Raw genomic sequence first — 20,858 nt, 5'->3', positions numbered from 1 at the left:
ATAGAAAGTCTCATATTTAATATGGACTCTTAACTTATATATGATGAGAAAGAGAAAATAATATGAGTGCCCTATTTGGGCCACTATATGGGAAATGTGACTTCCTTTAGAAAGAGAGAGGGGCAGAGGCTTGTGTGCATTAGAGGCAAGGCGTCCCCTTAGAGAGAAGATAATTTCTTAGTGAGAGAAACATTGCGATGATACCTCCTATTGATTGAGAGGTTGATTTCTTGTAGAGAAGTGGTTACCAAAGAGATTTTGGGTGGTTTTTCCTTTTTACTTAAAAAGAAAGTCAATTTCTCGTTGCTCTCGCGTCTCTATCTGGTGTTGTCGGTAATGATTGTCATAAGTAAATAGAATTAAGAACGACTTGTAGTATCTGTCAAGAGAGTGGCTTAAAAGGGTTTTGCTCGACTGGGTTTTATCGAGGGTCAGAGATGCAACTCTATATCCCAAAATTTATAATGTAATTTTCATTGGTATAATGGATTTTAGTTTGCTATGCCTGTGGATATAGTCCTTTTGAGGTGAACCACGTAAATTTTGGTGTTATCTTTTTCTCTTATTTCTTTCCTGCTTTATTTTTCTTATGTGTTGCCGATTCTATTTTTGTCTTACTTTATTTACCAAAAATCAACTCCTCAAATTTGGAGCTTTCACGCGATATATAGGCGGGCCTTTAGGAGGAAACATTATCAGGCCCATACCATCTTGGAACTAGTTCGATCCGAACCAATTCCTATCCAGATCAACGATCCGAATGATAAATACAAGGTTTAAAACACTAAGTTCACGTACTAAATACATAAGAGAAGAAAGCCATTAACGTAGAGCGGAACAATAAATGAGCTCATATTTGTGTAGTGACTTATTTGATCTCAACTGCTCATAAGATAATTGTTTTTTAGTGCACTTAGTGACTTTTCTAGAAGATCATATTTTTAAGATGCTTCTCTCTACAAGTACACTTTTAAATACATTTTTAGAACTTGAATTTCTCATTGCTATTTTCAGTTAAACTTGAACTATGCATTAATGCAAATACACTTCACATCTCTCATTTGTAATCTACCATTGGGCCTTCCCATTCAAATGCAATGGTTGGTTATAGGAGGGATATTTTGTCTTGTTTTCTTTGTTTGGGGACATTTGTATTTCTTAATTTATCACATCGATCGAACATATGTGCAGTCGGACTCTGACTTGTGGGCTAGCCGTCAGTAGAACTAATGCTATAACACTAAAAATTTAGGTTAGAGTTCTAGCTCGTGGAGATTCTACTACATACATGTATACGCATGTTAACATAGAATTTATCGAAAAAATAGATAAATAAAATTATTATGAAAGAGTTTTTTTTCTTCTAGTGGAAGCGATGAAGGGTTGACACGCAACGTTTTATTTTATTTGTTCATGTTTTTTGGGCTATAAATAGTAGGAATCTGACAATTATTTTTTGACTTCATTCAAAAAAAAAAAAAAATCCTAAGTAATTGCTCATGAAAACTTTTCACCACAAAACATGGAGTTTCTAAAAATTGTACTCCATGCTTATGCATTTTGAAATGTTCATATGTGCACTTCATTCCACAATGGACCATCTAATAGACACCCATTCAACTCTACTTGATTCAGCCCTCCAATGCATCACCATCATCACTATACATTTTGAAATGTTCGTATGTGCACTTCATTCCACAATGAACCATCTAATAGACACCCATTCAAGTCTACTTGATTCGGCCCTCCAATGCATCACCATCATCACTATACATGTTTTTAAGACATGTATGTTACACATATGGATTAAAATATTATTGTACAATCCATTCGTCAAATTTGTAGTCAATCAGAGAATGGTATGGGGTCTTGGTGGTAATATTGTTGAGCTCTATGGTGAAGTCTCTGACTCCATTCTCACTAAACGGAAGTGACTCAAATCCCCACTGACTTAACAAAAAAAATAAAAAATCTGTAGTCAATCCAGATCGATAGATTGGTAGGGAATCAAATAAAATAAATAAATAAGAATATATGGAATCAGGTAACTCTAGGGTACCAAAAAACTGAGTTGCCCAATTACCAATCTCGATTCTAACTAGGGAACACAACCAGCCCTTGAGCTTGGCAAAACTCATAAAACAAAAAAAAACAAAAAAGAATAATGGCAGCGTCATAGTGCACTGAGTATTGTAGCAATGGTTTACACCATCGTTAGACACTCTTTGTTGGCGAATGGGAATAGGCCTCTCTAGTTCTCAACACAATAAAAGGTTGTGCAGTTAATATGTTTAAATTACATTAAGGACATGTTTGTTTTGTAGAAGAGGGGGTTGCCACATACCTATTCCAAGCACTATGGAAGTTACTTCTTCCATTGGTTGGATGGGTTGGCGAAGCACTAGCTTCCACAAAACACAACATATTGATGTTGTTTTGGAAACAGTTGGAAGCAACGGTTTCCAAAACAATGATAGACTTCTCTAAAACAAATGTCAGAGGTGCTATAGTTGTGGAAGTCGCAGTTTTCAATACATGTGGCTTCCTTGGAAAAACATATGCCCTAATACTCATAAAACTTAAAATTTTAGATAGTATCTTTTTCTAATGATTTTGACATAGTTTCTCTCTCTAAATATATTAAGTACTTTCTCTCTCTAAAACTTAAAATTTGAGACTATGTCTCTCTCTAAGAATTTAATGTACTTTCTCCTTATAAAACTAAAAATTTGTGATAGTTTCTCTCTCTAAAAAATTTGGGATAGTTTCTCTAAACATTTTCAAATACTTTCTCTCTTTAAATTTTTCAAATACTCTCTCTCTAAAACTTGTAGTGTCTGTCAAGAGAGTGGCTTAAAAGGGTTTTGCTCGACTGGGTTTTATCGAGGGTCAGAGATGCAACTCTATATCCCAAAATTTATAATGTAATTTTCATTGGTATAATGGATTTTAGTTTGCTATGCCTGTGGATATAGTCCTTTTGAGGTAAACCACGTAAATTTTGGTGTTATCTTTTTCTCTTATTTCTTTCCTGCTTTATTTTTCTTATGTGTTGCCGATTCTATTTTTGTCTTACTTTATTTACCGAAAATCAACTCCTCAAATTTGGAGCTTTCACGCGATATATAGGCGAGCCTTTAGGAGGAAACATTATCAGGCCCATACCATCTTGGAACTAGTTCGATCCGAACCAATTCCTATCCAGATCAACGATCCGAATGATAAATACAAGGTTTAAAACACTAAGTTCACGTACTAAATACATAAGAGAAGAAAGCCATTAACGTAGAGCGGAACAATAAATGAGCTCATATTTGTGTAGTGACTTATTTGATCTCAACTGCTCATAAGATAATTGTTTTTTAGTGCACTTAGTGACTTTTCTAGAAGATCATATTTTTAAGATGCTTCTCTCTACAAGTACACTTTTAAATACATTTTTAGAACTTGAATTTCTCATTGCTATTTTCAGTTAAACTTGAACTATGCATTAATGCAAATACACTTCACATCTCTCATTTGTAATCTACCATTGGGCCTTCCCATTCAAATGCAATGGTTGGTTATAGGAGGGATATTTTGTCTTGTTTTCTTTGTTTGGGGACATTTGTATTTCTTAATTTATCACATCGATCGAACATATGTGCAGCCGGACTCTGACTTGTGGGCTAGCCGTCAGTAGACCTAATGCTATAACACTAAAAATTTAGGTTAGAGTTCTAGCTCGTGGAGATTCTACTACATACATGTATACGCATGTTAACATAGAATTTATCGAAAAAATAGATAAATAAAATTATTATGAAAGAGTTTTTTTTCTTCTAGTGGAAGCGATGAAGGGTTGACACGCAACGTTTTATTTTATTTGTTCATGTTTTTTGGGCTATAAATAGTAGGAATATGACAATTATTTTTTGACTTCATTCAAAAAAAAAAAAAATCCTAAGTAATTGCTCATGAAAAATTTTCACCACAAAACATGGAGTTTCTAAAATTGTACTCCATGCTTATGCATTTTGAAATGTTCATATGTGCACTTCATTCCACAATGGACCATCTAATAGACACCCATTCAACTCTACTTGATTCAGCCCTCCAATGCATCACCATCATCACTATACATTTTGAAATGTTCGTATGTGCACTTCATTCCACAATGAACCATCTAATAGACACCCATTCAAGTCTACTTGATTTGGCCCTCCAATGCATCACCATCATCACTATACATGTTTTTAAGACATGTATGTTACACATATGGATTAAAATATTATTGTACAATCCATTCGTCAAATTTGTAGTCAATCAGAGAATGGTATGGGGTCTTGGTGGTAATATTGTCGAGTTCTATGGTGAAGTCTCTGACTCCATTCTCACTAAACGGAAGTGACTCAAATCCCCACTGACTTAGCAAAAAAAAATAAAAAATCTGTAGTCAATCCAGATCGATAGATTGGTAGGGAATCAAATAAAATAAATAAATAAGAATATATGGAATCAGGTAACTCTAGGGTACCAAAAAACTGAGTTGCCCAATTACCAATCTCGATTCTAACTAGGGAACACAACCAGCCCTTGAGCTTGGCAAAACTCATAAAACAAAAAAAAACAAAAAAGAATAATGGCAGCGTCATAGTGCACTGAGTATTGTAGCAATGGTTTACACCATCGTTAGACACTCTTTGTTGGCGAATGGGAATAGGCCTCTCTAGTTCTCAACACAATAAAAGGTTGTGCAGTTAATATGTTTAAATTACATTAAGGACATATTTGTTTTGTAGAAGAGGGGGTTGCCACATACCTATTCCAAGCACTATGGAAGTTACTTCTTCCATTGGTTGGATGGGTTGGCGAAGCACTAGCTTCCACAAAACACAACATATTGATGTTGTTTTGGAAACAGTTGGAAGCAACGGTTTCCAAAACAATGACAGACTTCTCTAAAACAAATGTCAGAGGTGCCATAGTTGTGGAAATCGCAGTTTTCAATACATGTGGCTTCCATGGAAAAACATATGCCCTAATACTCATAAAACTTAAAATTTGAGATAGTATCTTTTTCTAATAATTTTGACATAGTTTCTCTCTCTAAATATATTAAGTATTTTCTCTCTCTAAAACTTAAAATTTGAGACTATTTCTCTCTCTAAGAATTTTCGTGTACTTTCTCTTTATAAAACTTAAAATTTGAGATAGTTTTTCTCTGTAAAAACTTTGGGATAGTTTCTCTAAACATTTTCAAATACTTTCTCTCTTTAAATTTTTTCAAATACTCTCTCTCTAAAACTTAAACTTTGAGATAATTTTTCTCTCTAAAATTTTTGTGATAGTTTCTTTCTTTAAAATGTTTTTAGGTACTTCTCTCTCTAAAGTTTGATATAGTCACTCTCTCTAAAACTTAAAATTTGAAATAGTTTCTCTCTATAAAAACTTTAAGATAATTTCTCTATCTAAAAAATTTCAATAGTTTCATTCTCTTAAATTAGAAATAGTTTCTCCCCCTAAAATTTAGGATACTTTCTCTCTCTAAAACATAAAATTTAAAATATTTTCTCTGTCTAATTTATGGGGGTGTTTTTGTGAAATTAATTATATTTTATAAAATGGATGTCTTCATAACAGGAAAATCTAGGTGGAAATCAATTTCGAAGGTAAAGACAATAATATAGATTTCTTTATTTTTGGCTTGAAATGAAAAGGCGGAAATGCATTTAATCCCAAAATTTTGATCAAGATGCTAGAAATGTGCCATTTCCATTGACATACATTTATGGAAATGTATTTTCAAGTACCTAAACAGCCCCCAAAAGTTTTGTTATTCCCAATGATTTTACAATAAAACCAAATAAAAACCTAAAAATCCCAAGTAAAGAAGAATGCGGTCATATGAAATAAGAGAATTAAAAGCGCATTCGTAAAGAGGATGCAGCCGTTGTGTATTAAAAAGATCGAGAAACATGGGAAAACAAGGTTTGATCACTGTGAATGAAATGTTATTAATGTTTTCCTCCTGGAAAAATGGTTTGATAGGGCTGCAGCCTTATCAAAATAACTAATTAGAAGTTCAGCTACTATTCCTCAAGAGTCACAATCCCTATCGGCTATCTAAAGATGAGTGTGCCAAGAGTCAAGTTGAGACATGTTGAGCTAGAGGCCCTGGATGAAATGGGCACCCAACCCACTATATACGAAAATGTCATATTATTAAGGAAAATTGTTTCACGCGGGCTAGACTACATTTCTACATATTTGGTCCAGAAAGTGTAAAGCATCCATCTTAAAGATGGATGCAAGTAAGTGTTCGATCTAAAAACAATGGAAACAAATGGGCCAAATGTTTTTTTTACTAGAATCATTATTATTTTTTTAAAATTTATTTATTTTTTCATATTCATGATCTCCACGTTAGAAATTACATGTCTTTAAAAATTAAGTCTTAAAATCCATCTCAAAAATAGATTTATTATGAGGCTCTTGTATTTCTACATATGCACGCTTGGCATAGAAACTGGGTCCTATTATTAATTGGAAAATGTCACATTCCATGGGACTCATTATTGTCGAGTGAAACATGTGCGCAACAATGGAGGGAGAGAGAGATTCAGATCCATTTTGTGGGTTCCCCTCTATCTTCACCATCCATAACTTCATGGGACGGTGTGAGACCGGAATGAACTATAATCCCGATAGTCCCTAGACAATGATATACTTTCAAAAAAAAATTTGGGTAAGTAAAAAGTGGTAAAGTCAGTAGAGATTTGGGCTCTTACCTTTTGGTGAAAAAGGAGTCACAAACATCAAAGGGCTCAACAATACTACCGCCAAAGCTGTAAGTGATTATACTCTACTTACTCAACCAAAAAAAAAGAGAAAATTGTAAAAATCCCCTAAAATAAAACTTTCGAGACAACTTGCCCCCAACCAAGGTTTTTTTAGTAACTTTTATATCAAATTTAACTTTCTTAGTAAATTCCTGCAAGTTAAAAATAAAAAAGTATAATGAAGATCAAAGTACTCTCCTTAACCTTTACCGCTCTGTACACATGAACTCGGGTCCGCCAACAAGAAAGGCGGTCCAACAGTTGTCTCTATGTTTATGTTGTCGGTCAAGCAAAAGGAAAGGTGGTCCGGCACAAGATGACTTTGGTCCGGTACTTTTCTACCTTGGTCCGGCACAAGATGACCGCAGCCCGACAACAATACATTGGGGTCAGACGACTGGGTTTATTGTATTGGTCTAGCAGTTTTTAACCACGCTCCGGCACTTAACGTTTGGTTTCACATCATATGAGGATGTAACATAACTTATATAGACAAGGGCATTTTGGTCCAAATAACTATAACTTTTGACTCAAGGTTATTTGTTAGAAGATTGTTTTTAGGATAATATGTGTGAAAAAAGAATTCGGGGAAGTAGTCGAGAAAGTCTTTTTTCTTTTTTGGGAAAATTACAAAAAACCCAAAAGATTACACTATGCAACTTACCCCCAACCTAAGTGTTTCTCACATATTTTTTTCCCCAAAATACACTTTCTATGCAAATACCCCTAACAAAAAATAAATAAAAAAATTACTAAATTACCCTCCCTTACTTTTACCTTACCTACGCCTCTCTCTCATCTATCCCACCAAAATAGGGGCTCCAGACATTGTATAAGTGCCGTCCAGCAGTAGAGCTCTAGCACTGTGTTAAGTGCAGTCCGACAGTTGCAAAGGGCGGTCCGGCAATAGATGTTAGTGGATTCCAGGGCTCCGGCACTGTCTAAAGGTCGGTCCGGTAGTTGTCTTAGGGTGGTCTGACACTTATGAGCTTCGGCAATGTGTAAAGTGCGGTCCGACAGTTGCATAGGGCGGTATGGCAATTGCAAAAGGCGGTCTGACAATAGATGTTAGTGGATTCCAGGGCTCCAGCACTATGTAAAGGTCGGTTCGATAGTTGTCTTATGGGCGGTCCGACACTTATGTGCTTCAGCAATGTGATGGTGCGCTCCAGCAATGTACTATAGGGTCCAAAAGTTAACATCAAATCTAGTCAAAATGATTGTTGTGTACGAGAATGATATTTTCGTCTAAAAAAATGAACTTTTTCCCATGGAGGTATTTGTATAGAAAATTTGTTTTAGGGAAAAAGTGAGCAATAAATTTAAGTTGGGGTAAGTTACATAGAAAATGTGGTTTTATGAGTTTTTTTATATATTTTTTTTGGGTTATAGCCAATTTTCTAAAAAAAAATAAAAAATAAAATAATTTTGAAAGGTTGAGGATGGTGCACTTCGGCAATGTGCAATTGAGGTCCAAAAGTCAACATCAAATCTGGTCAAAATAATTTTTGTGCACGAGAAAGACATTTCCGTCTAAAACATAAACTTTTCCTATGGTGGTATTTGTATGAAAAATTTGTTTTTTGGAAAACTTTGGGGGTGTCTGTATGAAAAATTTGTTTTTCGTAAAACAGTGAGAGACAAATTTAAGTTGCGGTAAGTTACATAGAAAAAGTGGTTTTTGGGAGGTTTTGGGATTTTATTTATTTATATATATATATATATATATATGTATATTTTTATTTTTATTATTATTATTTTTTTTTTTGGGGTTATGGGCGATTTTCTCGAAAAAAAATAAAAATAAAATAAATCTGCAATGTTGAGCAGCTATTTGCGCCCATTTGAATGAAGTTCGCACTCTTGATGCAAGAGTTTTTCATTCTGCTCTGCAATTAATTGAGGGAAAGGAGGGAGGGAGCCTTGGCTATGGAATCTTTGCTTCCCTTTCCCTCAGCCATCTTCGACTTCCCCACAGTTCTGCGGAGGAACCCTCTTTCTCTCTCATGCAGGTCTCTCTCTCTCTCTCTCTCTCTCCCTCTCTATTTTCTGAATATCTTTTCTAATGAGAATAATTGATTTTGGTTGCTCTTGTTCGCTTTTCAGTGGGTTCAGAAAGTTCAATAAGTTGAGAATTAAATCTCACCATATGTCTTTTGAGGTAAATTATTATTTTCCTTGTCTGATGAGAAAAATAGGAAATTTAGCAAAACTAGATTGATTTTGGCATAATCCGTGATCTTAGAGCCTTCTTCTTAATGGTTGTGAAGCTCTAGGTTGCTCTAGGATTTATCTTTTTTTCTCTCCGTTTCTGGAAGTTGGTTATATTGGTTTTTTTGGCTTTTCCCCTGCATAAAGTTTATTGAGGTATCCTCAAAGAAATCTCTCTCTCTCTCTCTCAGATTAGGACCCATTCGTTCGTTAAAGTTGGTATCTTGTTGAACGCCGAATCCCTTCTACTATGCATACCTTTGATTAGTTTCACTCTTTAGTTGGGTTTGTTGCTGTGTTTCTGGTTTGGAAATACATTTTAGTATTCTCACTTTTGAATAATAAGTTCATCACCCCATCATTTACTCTTCCTTGTGAGATATAGCCAAAAACATTCTCCACACCTTTTTGGAGAATGAAATCAAGCAAATCGGTATGTTACAATGAGTGAGATGTATGGGTTCATGCTTTTATCCAAAAAAGAAGACCACGAAACTAGAGTGGAAGTTGGGAAAGTCATTGAGTGAGAAATAGGCAACCGGCCCCATACTCGACCTGGTATGTCCTGGCCTTACCAGGACCTTATATATATATATATATATATATATATATATATATATATATATATAAGGTCCAAGTCAATGTAGTGACTACCGCAAAAGTCACTGAATGGGTCTCCCTGTAGATTTTCTAAATATGAGGCATGGGATGGAGGACGTTGTAGACGCCCGGGACGGACGAATCCTTCTACATGTGTGATGTAAGTGACTCTGCGTGAACTTGAATTGGTGGAGCTAGTGGAGATGTAGCGTAGGGATACGAGAGCTTGTTTTACTTCTGCCCATGTCTGTCCCAGAGCGACAAGCCTTTGTTCAAGGTAGAGGTCGCGGGAATAATTTTGCTTTATTTAGAGAGGAATATGGAGGAGGGATATAGAAGCTAGTAAGGAAAACAACATAGATTGACCAAATGGGGTCTTATGTGACCAATCCAACTTGCATCTCAGTAGAACATGGTGTTCAACGTAAGTTAACAAGGTAACAATATCATATCCATGGATCGTTCCTCAAGGTGGAAATTATGCATATCACCCTCTTCCCCAAATATCTTGCTCTCATGAGAGCCATTGATTAAAGCAGTATCAAATGGCTTCTATATGAGGAAGCTAAAGGCTCTATGTTTCATTAGTGTCAATTGAAAGTGATTCAACAACGATCTTCTCTGACTATTTTGCTAGCCATCATCGATCTTCTTTCACTTACAACTGCTTCTAAGGTTTTGTTGATCTGAACTGTGTCTAGGTCTAGACCCTCATAGTGGACTCAGAGATTCAATTCAGGGCACAACGACACGTTGTGCCCTGACTTGAATCTCAGTAGATCAACAAAACCTTAGAAGCAGCTGTAAGTGAAAGAAGATCGATGATGGCTAGCAAAATAGTCGGAGAAGCTCGTTGTTGAATCACTTTCAATTGACACTAATGAACAATAGAGCCTTTAGCTTCCTCATATAGAAGCCATTTGATATTGCTGTAATCAATGGCTCTCATGAGAGCAAGATATTTGGAGAAGAGGGTGATGCTCATAATTTCCACCTTGAAGAATGGTCTATGGATATGATATTGTTACCTTGTTAACTTACTTTGAACACCATGTTCTACTGAGATGCAAGTTGGATTGGTCACATAAGACCCCATTTGGTCAATCTATGTTGTAAGATGCTTGGTTTTCTTACTAGCTTCTATATCCCTCCTCTATATTGCTCTCTGAATAAAGCGAAATTATTCCCGCCTGGAAGACCTCTACCTTGAACAAAGACTTGTCGCTTTGGGATAGACATGGGCGGAAGTTAAACAAGCTCTCGTATTCCCACGCTACATCTCCACTAGGTCCACCTTTCCAAGTTCATGCGGAGTCACTTACGTCACACATGTAGAAGGATCGGTCTGTCCCGAGCATCTACAACATCCTCCATCCCACGCCTCATATTAAGAAAATCTATAGGGAGACCCATTCGATGACTTTCGCGGTCGTCACTGCATTGACTTGGATATGAACTACGCTTCAGATCAAGTCTTACCGAAATTGGATTTCCTTTTCGTGGCATATGGCGCTCACATGGTTTAAGGAACTAAAACTTTGTGTTTTCACCAGTCACCATATCGAAATCTTCTTTCATAATCTAAAGTCATTTTCAGTAGATTTTAGCATGTTCATGGCTTCATTGTATGTCCTATTGGTCCTTTTTCAAGTTGATGGCCGTAACACTTCAACCTCAATGCCCTTTATTGCCATTTTGGACTTCTAGCTATTAATATTCTTCTCTAACTCAATGGCTTTGGAAGCCTTTGCCAGTCTTGGTACATTCCACTCTTTTGATGTAACATTACTTCCGTGGTGCATAGTTCTCCAATGGGTGGCATATCCATGTTAGATGCTTTGAATACATACGTAGAATTACAAACAAAGAAAAAGCGAATGTTGATGCATATGAACACCTTATCATTTCTTTCAATTTGAGTGGCATACCAATTAGCTGCTCTGATATGTACAAGGAAAAAGTTTATATAAGGGTGATGCCCTGAACACTCAAATTTAGGCGCACCTTAAAAATCCACTAGAAGAGGTTGTTTCAATGCCCAAAAATCCTCACGTCGATCATCTCGACCTCAAGATGTATGAACATGAGAAAAAAAGGATTTTAAGTCTTGGAAATAGTTCACCTTGTAATGCATTTTTTTGATTGTTAATTTTCTAGATTATGAAATGTTTATAGATCTGCTCGATCTACACTATTTGAATAATTAAATTTTATACTTAGATATGAAAATAAATTCTCAAGCCATCACTAAAATAACATCTTTTGGCACTATTTCAGGTTGCGCCTTACTTTGATTGTTTAGGGCCTCAGCCTTATGCAAACTACACCCAATGTACAATGATGAGAATCCACTCTTTTTATTTGTAAGAGAAAGTAACTCCTTATATTAAAATTCAAACTTCTACCGTTATAGGCCAAAACGGGAAAGAAAAGGTACATGAAAGAACCCAGAAAACACCTTTACAACTGTGGGTGGAAAATTTAAAAATTTGGTTGGGGAAGCCCCCTCTTTTGCAAGGGTATCCATTTTTGCATTGGCCTCTCGCCATGTGATGGAAACATATTTGTAGGAAGCTGGCAAGCCGCTAAGCTCAATGACTTCTTCCAAAACCTGCTTCAAACTCCAGGGCAAAGTGGACATCCTGTTTGTCCAATTCATAACATTCTTGGAGTCTCTCTCAACTGCCAATGAGGAGCCCCATGACTGATCAAACAGCTTGACCTGCAAGGAGGGACTTCGCATTTGTTGCAGTCCATGTTGCATTGCTAGATGGCCCTAAAAAAAAAAAAAGAATGTGGCAGTTATGCTATTTCTTATGACATTGCCAATACCTGCCCCTCCCAAATTGCCATAGGACCATTCATCGAAGATATTTCCTGGTTAGTGGTGCAATACGATACACAGATCTTGGAATTTACATGGGAGTGGTTTTAGAGATAGTATACCAGTTTGGTAGGAAGTACGAGTTTGAGTAAAACTTGAACTCCTTTCCAAATCTTGCCCAGTTAGTACAATGTATATCATCAAAATCCACTAATTTTAGATGCTTTAAGGACCTTCACTTCCACTACTTATTCCACTTCTACTAAAAATTCATCATTGATAATCTGCATGTCTCCCACTAATGTTTTGCCGTTCAGGTTTGCATCATTATCAGCACTTTGGTTTCTTCTTAATTCGAATGATAAGGGCAATGCGTATGTTTGATTTTTTCATTTCTGAACTCATTCACTTTTTCTTTCTTTTAAGAAGAGTCATGAAATGGTTCTCCTTCCTTTTACTGTTGAAGTTATATTTCCTTGCAAGAATTATTTGAGATATTTGATGTGGAAGACTAGAACTGTTTTTTTATTTTTTGTTTTTAATCTTTTTTTTAATCTTTTGAGATTATTTCATCTTATTGACACTACCTGTTTGTTTCAAACCAATGTTGAGAGACATGTACTCAGGTTGTGACTTGCGGGGTACCGTGTAAGAGTCAGGTATGACAGATTCGGCCATGTCTGTTAGAGTGTCGGCCGAGTCCAAACAAGAAAAATAATGAAATATTGGAAACCCCAGACTTGAACGGTGTGGTTCCAGACTTAGCAGCTTGCTGAGTAACCTAGGCAAGTCCGAGTTGGAGTCACCAAGTTTTCTTACACTTATTAGTTTCTACTATTCTCTATTGAACTGGCCATATAACACCGTTTGCAATTCTGTGCAGTGTATACCAATTCCTTGGTGTCCCTATTGTTATCTATGGCTATGCATTTCTCTTTTGCATCAAGATATTTTTGGTTGAGATACTGAAGGTATATGCCATTTGAACTGGTTTGTTGAAGGTCAAGGATGTAAGTTATCGACCTCCTGGGACCCAGCACAATCTTTTAAATGAAGTTTGCCTCTCTCTGCCAGAGAAAAGGTGATTAAGAAAATGCCTGATTTTCTAATATTAGTATTTGCCCTATAGGGGGTTTATTACCTGCATTTCACTTTTTACAACTATTTCTTGTTCTAAAAGCTTAAATATCCTGTGGGAGATCATAACCCTTAGTTCCAGTACAAGGCAAATTCTCTCATATAAATTGATGCTCAGCTTCATTCGCTCGACTTGAAAAGTGGCTCAATTTAAAGTCCTTTAGCTTTTGCTGAGGCTCAGATACAATTCAAGGATATATCAACAAGTTGTATATCCTCAGACATGTCAATTTTGCTGCTGTCATTACTGTGAAACTAATTTTCCCATTGTTTTTAACAGGGATTGCTTACATCTGATCAACCACTTTTAGAATTAATTTATGTTTTCTTTTCTGACTCATATCGCAAAATTCTCAGATCGACATTGTGATCATAAAAAATATATGAATTTATATCAGATCTGCAACTCTTTTCTTTGAACTCTGACATACACATGAAATTTGAGGAAACGATGTTAGGTCTTACTCAATACTCATCCAGTTTCACCATATTGGGTCTTACACTTGCTGTTCATCGGGTTTTTCTTGGTTAATGCTTGATACTCAACCAGTCGTGCAAGCTCTGTTGAGAATCTGCTTTATACTTGGATATGAACAATGGCCAAACTGTGACTCATAGTTGTTGGAAGCAGGAGAGAGTGAGCGGTAGTGGGTGTTGGAGTGAGGGGATGTCACATGCCAGAACCTCCCTAGCTCAGGAGCATATCCTTACAATAATTTAATTAATAAAATAGAAATATTAGGAAAATTAGGTATTTTATTAAAAATAAAAAAACTCAACAATCCCATAAAATACAGTTAAAGGGGCAATAGAAAATAATTATTTATTGATTTAAGTTTTATTTAACTAGTAAATAATATTTTTATGCTCCTTTGAGATGTAGTTTGTGTAACAATAACACCAGAAAATATAATGATGAGGAATATCAGGACAATTGACAATAATACAAGGGAGCTAATCTTTTAATAAATTAAAATTTGTTTTATTTATAATTTGCCACTTTAGAACCGCCAAAAGCATATCGAGCTCCTTTATTTATAACTTTACACTTTACAGCATCCAAAAGCATTAGTTGGGTATATGGTATGGTCGCAATTAGGTTCCAAATGGACAGTCTTTTTAGCCTCTTGTTGCCCCTTCGAACAACTAGGAGCTATCTTAAAATGTGGGGATTGAGATTCCAAAATTTAAAAATCGCGATCCCATGGAGATTCACTAGAGCAATATCGTGGTGCTTGATTAATACCTAGGTTGGGAGATCCGGTAACTATGTTTTGACCTAAGACATGCAAATTAAGTAGAATTTTATGATTTGAATATTTTCTATGCACTGAAACTTGATTGCCTAGAAAATTTTCTTCAAACATCCTAGAGATACCATGTAGTCACCTGATTAACAGATACGAAAACGTATTCTCATGACTAGAAAACGAAGGAATAGACTTTATGGGCTGCTTACATAAATATGAAGTGTCTGAAATATGGGTCATGGATGTCTACAACTGATAACTAAAGAATAATGAGATTATGGCTGAGCAAAGTATGATCCAAAACAATAGACAGACATAATATACAAACTATTGCACAGCTCTCTTCATCGTTGTCACAAATTGTTTAATGAAAACTTCAGGTGCTCTCCTGAAATAAAAGTGGTTTAGTGAGTGGTATGCTCATGGTTACTTTCTATTGCAGCTTGGGCTTGATCTATGGAAGGAGTGGAAGTGGAAAAACTACACTCTTGCAGGTTGCTTTCTCCATGCATGCTTGTTTGTGTTTGTATGTGTGTGCGAAATGATGCAATAGACACTGATCATACTTCTTTTGGTTTTATATTCCCAGATCCTTGCTGGATTGTCTAAGCCCACATCTGGGTTCATTTGTATTCAGAAATATGGGAATGATGGGCAGCCAAACCAACCCCCTGAAACATTATCATCAGAAAAGGTTGGCATTGTTTTCCAGTTCCCTGAGAGGTACAAATATTCAAACTAATATTCTATTGTTTCAGCTATCTACGATTTGTTCATTTTTGTGTTTTCTGCTGAGCTTGGATTTCGGTGCTGTATCACTGGCACGATAATTATCTGCCATTGACTAACATGGGAAACTCACCTATATAATATTTGGAAAATATGGAACCTCATATATATCAGTGCGTACAACTTAACTGTCAATTTGTTTTTTGGAAAATATGGAATGCTGTTCTTTATCACATGGTTAGGTGTGTTTAAGATTGACTGAAGGTCTCAGTGGAAAATAATTCTAAACTTGAGACAATCTTATCCAATCACAATGAATTGGATTCCCTTCATAAATTCTAAGAGGTACTTTTAGAACCAGTTTCCTTCATGCTATAACCAAAGACACAAGGATGGGACTGGATGGGCTTGTCTGACATGTTGGACTGGAAATCCATCGTATCTTTTCCCACTTTTGAATTGTCGAAACAAGGACTCTATGCGAGAGTAGAAGCTCCAAAAGGGGAATTAGGGATTTTTCTAATAGGAGATAATAGTGTTTTTCCCTGGAGATGGAAAATTCGTCCACCTGGTCTTATCAATTTGCAAATTCTTCCTCAGCTAGTTAAAAGAATGAAATTGGCTGATATCATGACGACACTAGGTAGTATGGATATCATTATGGGAGGAGCTGATCGTTGAAATGATAATTGATACAATAGAATTGAAGGAACACTAGATTAATACTGATTTCCCCTATCTGTTTTGGTTTTTCTACTATTAAATATTATCCCTACTCCCAACATATGGAATAATATGGTGGTCATTCATCCAAAGTTCAAATTAGACTTGCTAACTGATGACAAAAGAAATGAGTGCTTTCAGATGAATATCCGGAGACATAGTCTCAAGAATAAACAAAGTTTGTTGTTTTGGGTATTGTTCTTGCTGCCCCTTGTTGTACGAGGGATAATTCCTCATTTGTTGAAGAAGAAGAAAAATTCAGCAAGAAAGAAATTGGGACTTTTAATAGTTTATTTATTCAATGTTTCCACATACAAACTAAAGAACCCATTTATCATTAAATGTCATGAAATTATGGTAGTGGTGATCCTTTCCCAACTTGTGCGATTCAGTGGCTTAAAAAAGAATATTTGTATACCATTCCTCTATAGAAAGCAAACTTATTCTGAGATTACAATGATAAATTTCCCCCCATGAGTGTACTGAACTCTAATTTTCTTTGGCAGTGTCTCATTACATATGGCTGATGGTGAGAAAAATAACTATATTTGCCTCCACTACTTTCCGAAGCAGTTGGGTGAAATGATGATCTTTCTCCACCTATTTCACGAACTGATATTTCACAATAACATGAGAAACCAGTCACTTTTTTAACCCTTATATGAGATGTGTTAGTTATGTATTGTCTATGCCGTAATTTGATAACATGGTTTTTCTTAATTTGCATGTGGCAGCAGTTTAATACACAAATCTGTAAGAACCCCCAATAATTTGCAACTTGCAGTTTTAATATCAACATATTTCCATCGATAGATGAGATCCAAGAACATCACTCCTCCCACGTTGGGCCCTAAAAATCAAATTAATTCTAAGCAAGACTTTTGAAGCATGTTCATGCCTCTTTACTTGCCATCTTTTGTTCTTTTACGAAGAATAAGGGTCATTTGGTCTGGTTCTTGCAATTCCTATTGCTTTCATATAGACCTATGTAATAGGGTTGTGTCGATATCTAGAATTGGGAAGTATTGAGCTAAGAGTAACCTACATTACTGACATATTTTTTGCCGAGTTATCAAGTCACATGAAAGGTTATTAGAACAGGACTGGACCGGCCAGTCCAGACTGGGGACCAGCCAACTTGTAACTAGTCCAGTCCGGTTTGCCCCCCTGGACTAGGATGTTAGTTCAGTGGTTCGAGACTGAACCTGCTGGTCCCAATAGCCCTGTAGATATACTTTTCTGCCACTTTTTTACTTTTTATTCATTTAACCACATTTTTAGGTGGTTTTTTTGGTCTTTCTACATTTCGCTAGGGTGTTTGGTCTTTCGGCTTGGAAGGATGGGTTTTAGGGTTTTAAAAACCTATTTCTTAGAGAGAGAGATAATTTGGCAAATTTTCTTTCCCCTCTCAACCCAAAAACTCTCTAATCCTAGGCCTATTTTTCCGGCCACTTTCGTTGAAGATTCTGGCATATATAAACCCACCCATTTGAAGTCCCAAATAAGTACATTAAACCATTTTCTATTTTTTTTTTTTTTTTAATGATTAGAAAATGATAGAACAATTTTTTTGGTTTTTTAGGGTTTTTCTATAAACGATTTTTTCTTTTCAAATCGATGCAACATAGTGTTTCTTTTGTTGATTTTAATGGTTGTTTTGTCATTATTAGGTTCGTTATTGTTTATTTTTGCTTTTTAGAAAGCCTTATATGCATGCTTTAAAAATAAATATTAGGTTTGGTTTTTTATTTTCCTTTTCGTTTTTTTTTGTTCAAATTATCCTTGATATATTGTACTTTATTTTCGGTTTTTGGCTATTTTTTTGTTTAATACTTTAATGAAGCTATAGAGTATAGAAAATATTTATCCTTGTAGTTTTGTACCTTTCCATGGGTGGAGATTTGGAGATGTGGAGTTTATGAACTTGGGGAGTTTGACTTTGTTTCATATATATTTTTTTTTCCCCATGTTATATTTTTATTTTTGTTCCTTCCAATTTTTTTTGTTTTTTGAAATCTTATATTTTCCTGTTCTTTTCATATTTTTTTATGTCTTCATTCTTTCATTTTTTTTAAATTGTGTGACAGGTCCGACTAGTGAACCATTCCGAATTGGCCAGTCTGACTGGACCGTTGCCCTCACCTATTCAGCCACCTGTCCGGTTCTGATAACACTGGTTATATGATTTATGCTGATATATTTACTCAAAATTATTTGTCAAGATCCTAGAGATAAATTGTGATAGCTTCAGCTGTTCCTTTTGCTTGCTGAATTGCTATTTGGCACGACTTATAACAGGTACTTCTTAACTGATACCGTGCTTGAAGCAGTCACGTTTGGTTGGCCAAAGCACAGTGGGGGCTTACCTCTGAGACAACAACTTGCTCTAAGGCTTGAAAGTGCTTTTTATTCGGTATGGAGCTCTTTCACAAAATGTGTAGTTGTAGCTGTTCCATGTTGCAAATTTCTTTTATGCCATTAATTTACTTTGATTATGCATTCTAGGATGTGTGGTATTACCTGATTACGATGCATGCTTATTTGAATTATTCCCATCCTTTATGTAATTGTGAAACTCAGTATAGCTGAACTCTTATGCACTTTCAACACCTAGATATGTTTAGTCCTTTTTATCCACCCCTCTCATAGTTTCATGAGTATTAAATTCTTTATTTGTTCTGTACAGGCACTAATATAATTCACATGATAGGTTGGATTGATTGGGATTTCCATGGAAAAAGATCCACAATCTCTGAGTGGTGGTTTCAAACGGCGTCTTGCACTCGCAGTTCAATTAGTATGATTATATTTTGAATATTATCAAAAGGCTTTCAGCTTACATTGTTTAATGATTTGGGATGCTAATTTTGGTATTTCTCCATACGTAGATTTTGTAAATATGATATGTATTTTATGCACTGTCAGGTACGCATGCCAGATTTATTGCTGCTGGATGAGCCCCTTGCTGGTCTTGGTAATTAAGATGCATCCATGCTTTTTGTTTCTGCCTTTCAGTATTACAAAGCTTTTTCATAAGGACTGAATGATTGTTAAACTTCTAGTTTCATATGTACTCTAGTGAAAATATATGAAAATTAGTTGACATCATATCACACTTATCTGGTACAAGTTCTCCACACGATCATCTTCTGCATGAGATGAAAGACTATAACATACCAAGTGACCAACTTACCAAGAGAAAAAGCATATCAAATGAAACATATAACCCAACTGAATGCACTAGTCTGCATACTCGACCTCATTTTCATTCCTCACTCTTGTACTAGCTTGCTTTTGTGGATGAGATTTAATTTAATACAAGCTTACACATTCTGGCGTATATATTTTCTTCTGTTGGTTTTGGTTCTAACTTCTCAAGGATGGAATTTTTGCCAGGGTTCCTTCTTTAGACTGGGCTATGTAGTTAATTCTTACCATAAATAGTGATTGGACACTAGTGCATATGTGAGGACCTCCCTTACTGTTTATCTGCGCATGGCGTCCAAGCTAATTTATAGCTTGATGTTTCTGAGCTCGTATAGTTGGTTCTTAGTTCTTATTGTCCTCCCTATCTATATGCGTGTGGCCTTTTTTTCTTTTTTTTTGCTTGTGCTTTGATTAAGTACTCCAATTTTGTTGGAAGCTTTTTTCTAAAAGTTTGTGTTGTGTGCAGTTTGGAACTGCGCTTGGTAGTAGGTAAGTTCACTTTTATGTGGGTTTCCGAGTACGATTAGATTCATACATGATGGGAGGGAGGTTTCCAAGTAGGAGAAACATAAGCGTTTAAGTACTATCTAGATGAAGTTTCCACCTCGAGAAGAAATATAGTTGGCTGGAGAGAGCAAAAATAAGTAATAGGGGGAATAGAAATATGTACCTTTTAGATACAAGTCTCCTTTCTTAACCATCCAACCATTGAACCAAAAGCCTATCTCACCGCAAATTCTTTTGGCATTTTATAAATGTTGCATGTAGTGCCATAAACGTTCCTCCACGAGCTGTTTCTATTTAGATGATAAACTTCCCACCAATAGAATTAATCTATTAAATTATCCACATTTAATGTTTTATTAAAATATAAAGAAATACATAAAGGGGGTGTTACAGTAAAGAAAGCACTAAGTAACTAGTTCCTTATATAGAAAAACTATGTTCCTTATATAGAAAATTTTAAAAAGAATTTAATGCTTTGCGCATGTTTCTGGCTCTTCTAGTTATGAGACTTTAATATTTATTGTAACCATTATCAGTTGAAAAGAAAAAGGAAAAAGAAACATAGTTTGTGGGTCCATCTGCATGTTTTGCTTGTGTCCTAGCTTAAGATGCCTTGATCCTATACACTGTATTATGTTATGTAAAGCATGTTAAGCAGCATAGTCCCGTCTCTTTTTACACACCTTTGAATCAATCGTAGTGATTATTCACCATTATTAGTTGTGCATACGGATATTTCAGTCAAATCTCATAGGCTCACAGCAGGCTTGCTGTGGTCCACTTATAGTATCATGTCTACATCACAAATGGCCTTCATAAAATTAATTACCAACTTAGTGCTTCACTTCA

The 20,858-nt window shown here is 35.6% G+C and overlaps 1 protein-coding gene across 22 annotated transcripts in view; it reads left to right on the top strand.

The window, feature by feature from the left end:
* The first annotated feature begins 8,668 nt into the window (after window positions 1–8,668).
* Window positions 8,669–20,858, top strand: part of ABCI11 (non-intrinsic ABC protein 14) — a 28,415-nt gene continuing 16,225 nt past the window's right edge. For 3 of the 22 annotated variants that reach the window (XR_002279572.2, XR_016059119.1, XM_020662268.2), the window contains exons 1-9: window positions 8,669–8,833; window positions 8,928–8,982; window positions 13,458–13,537; window positions 15,286–15,337; window positions 15,433–15,566; window positions 16,802–16,867; window positions 18,594–18,708; window positions 19,006–19,092; window positions 19,221–19,269. Coding sequence is in view for 12 of the 22 variants with exons in the window: in XM_020662268.2 (XP_020517927.1) it covers window positions 8,751–8,833; window positions 8,928–8,982; window positions 13,458–13,537; window positions 15,286–15,337; window positions 15,433–15,566; window positions 16,802–16,867; window positions 18,594–18,708; window positions 19,006–19,092; window positions 19,221–19,269 (721 nt within the window). In the remaining 10 variants the exon portion in view is untranslated. Of the gene's footprint in view, window positions 8,834–8,927; window positions 8,983–12,102; window positions 13,242–13,339; window positions 13,538–15,285; window positions 15,338–15,432; window positions 15,567–16,801; window positions 16,868–18,382; window positions 18,545–18,593; window positions 18,709–18,981; window positions 19,093–19,220; window positions 19,270–20,858 lie in introns of those variants that run through there. The other 19 variants (XR_016059121.1, XR_016059122.1, XR_016059123.1 and 16 more) reach the window with 13 other exon arrangements.

This window comes from Amborella trichopoda, chromosome 7 (genome assembly GCF_054954075.1).
Source record: "Amborella trichopoda isolate Santa Cruz 75 chromosome 7, AtrichopodaSantaCruz75HAP2 v2.0, whole genome shotgun sequence".
Classification (NCBI taxonomy): Eukaryota; Viridiplantae; Streptophyta; class Magnoliopsida; order Amborellales; family Amborellaceae; genus Amborella; species Amborella trichopoda.
The sequence above is the reverse complement of the archived record's forward strand: the minus strand, read 5'-3'. Positions and strand labels throughout refer to the sequence as shown.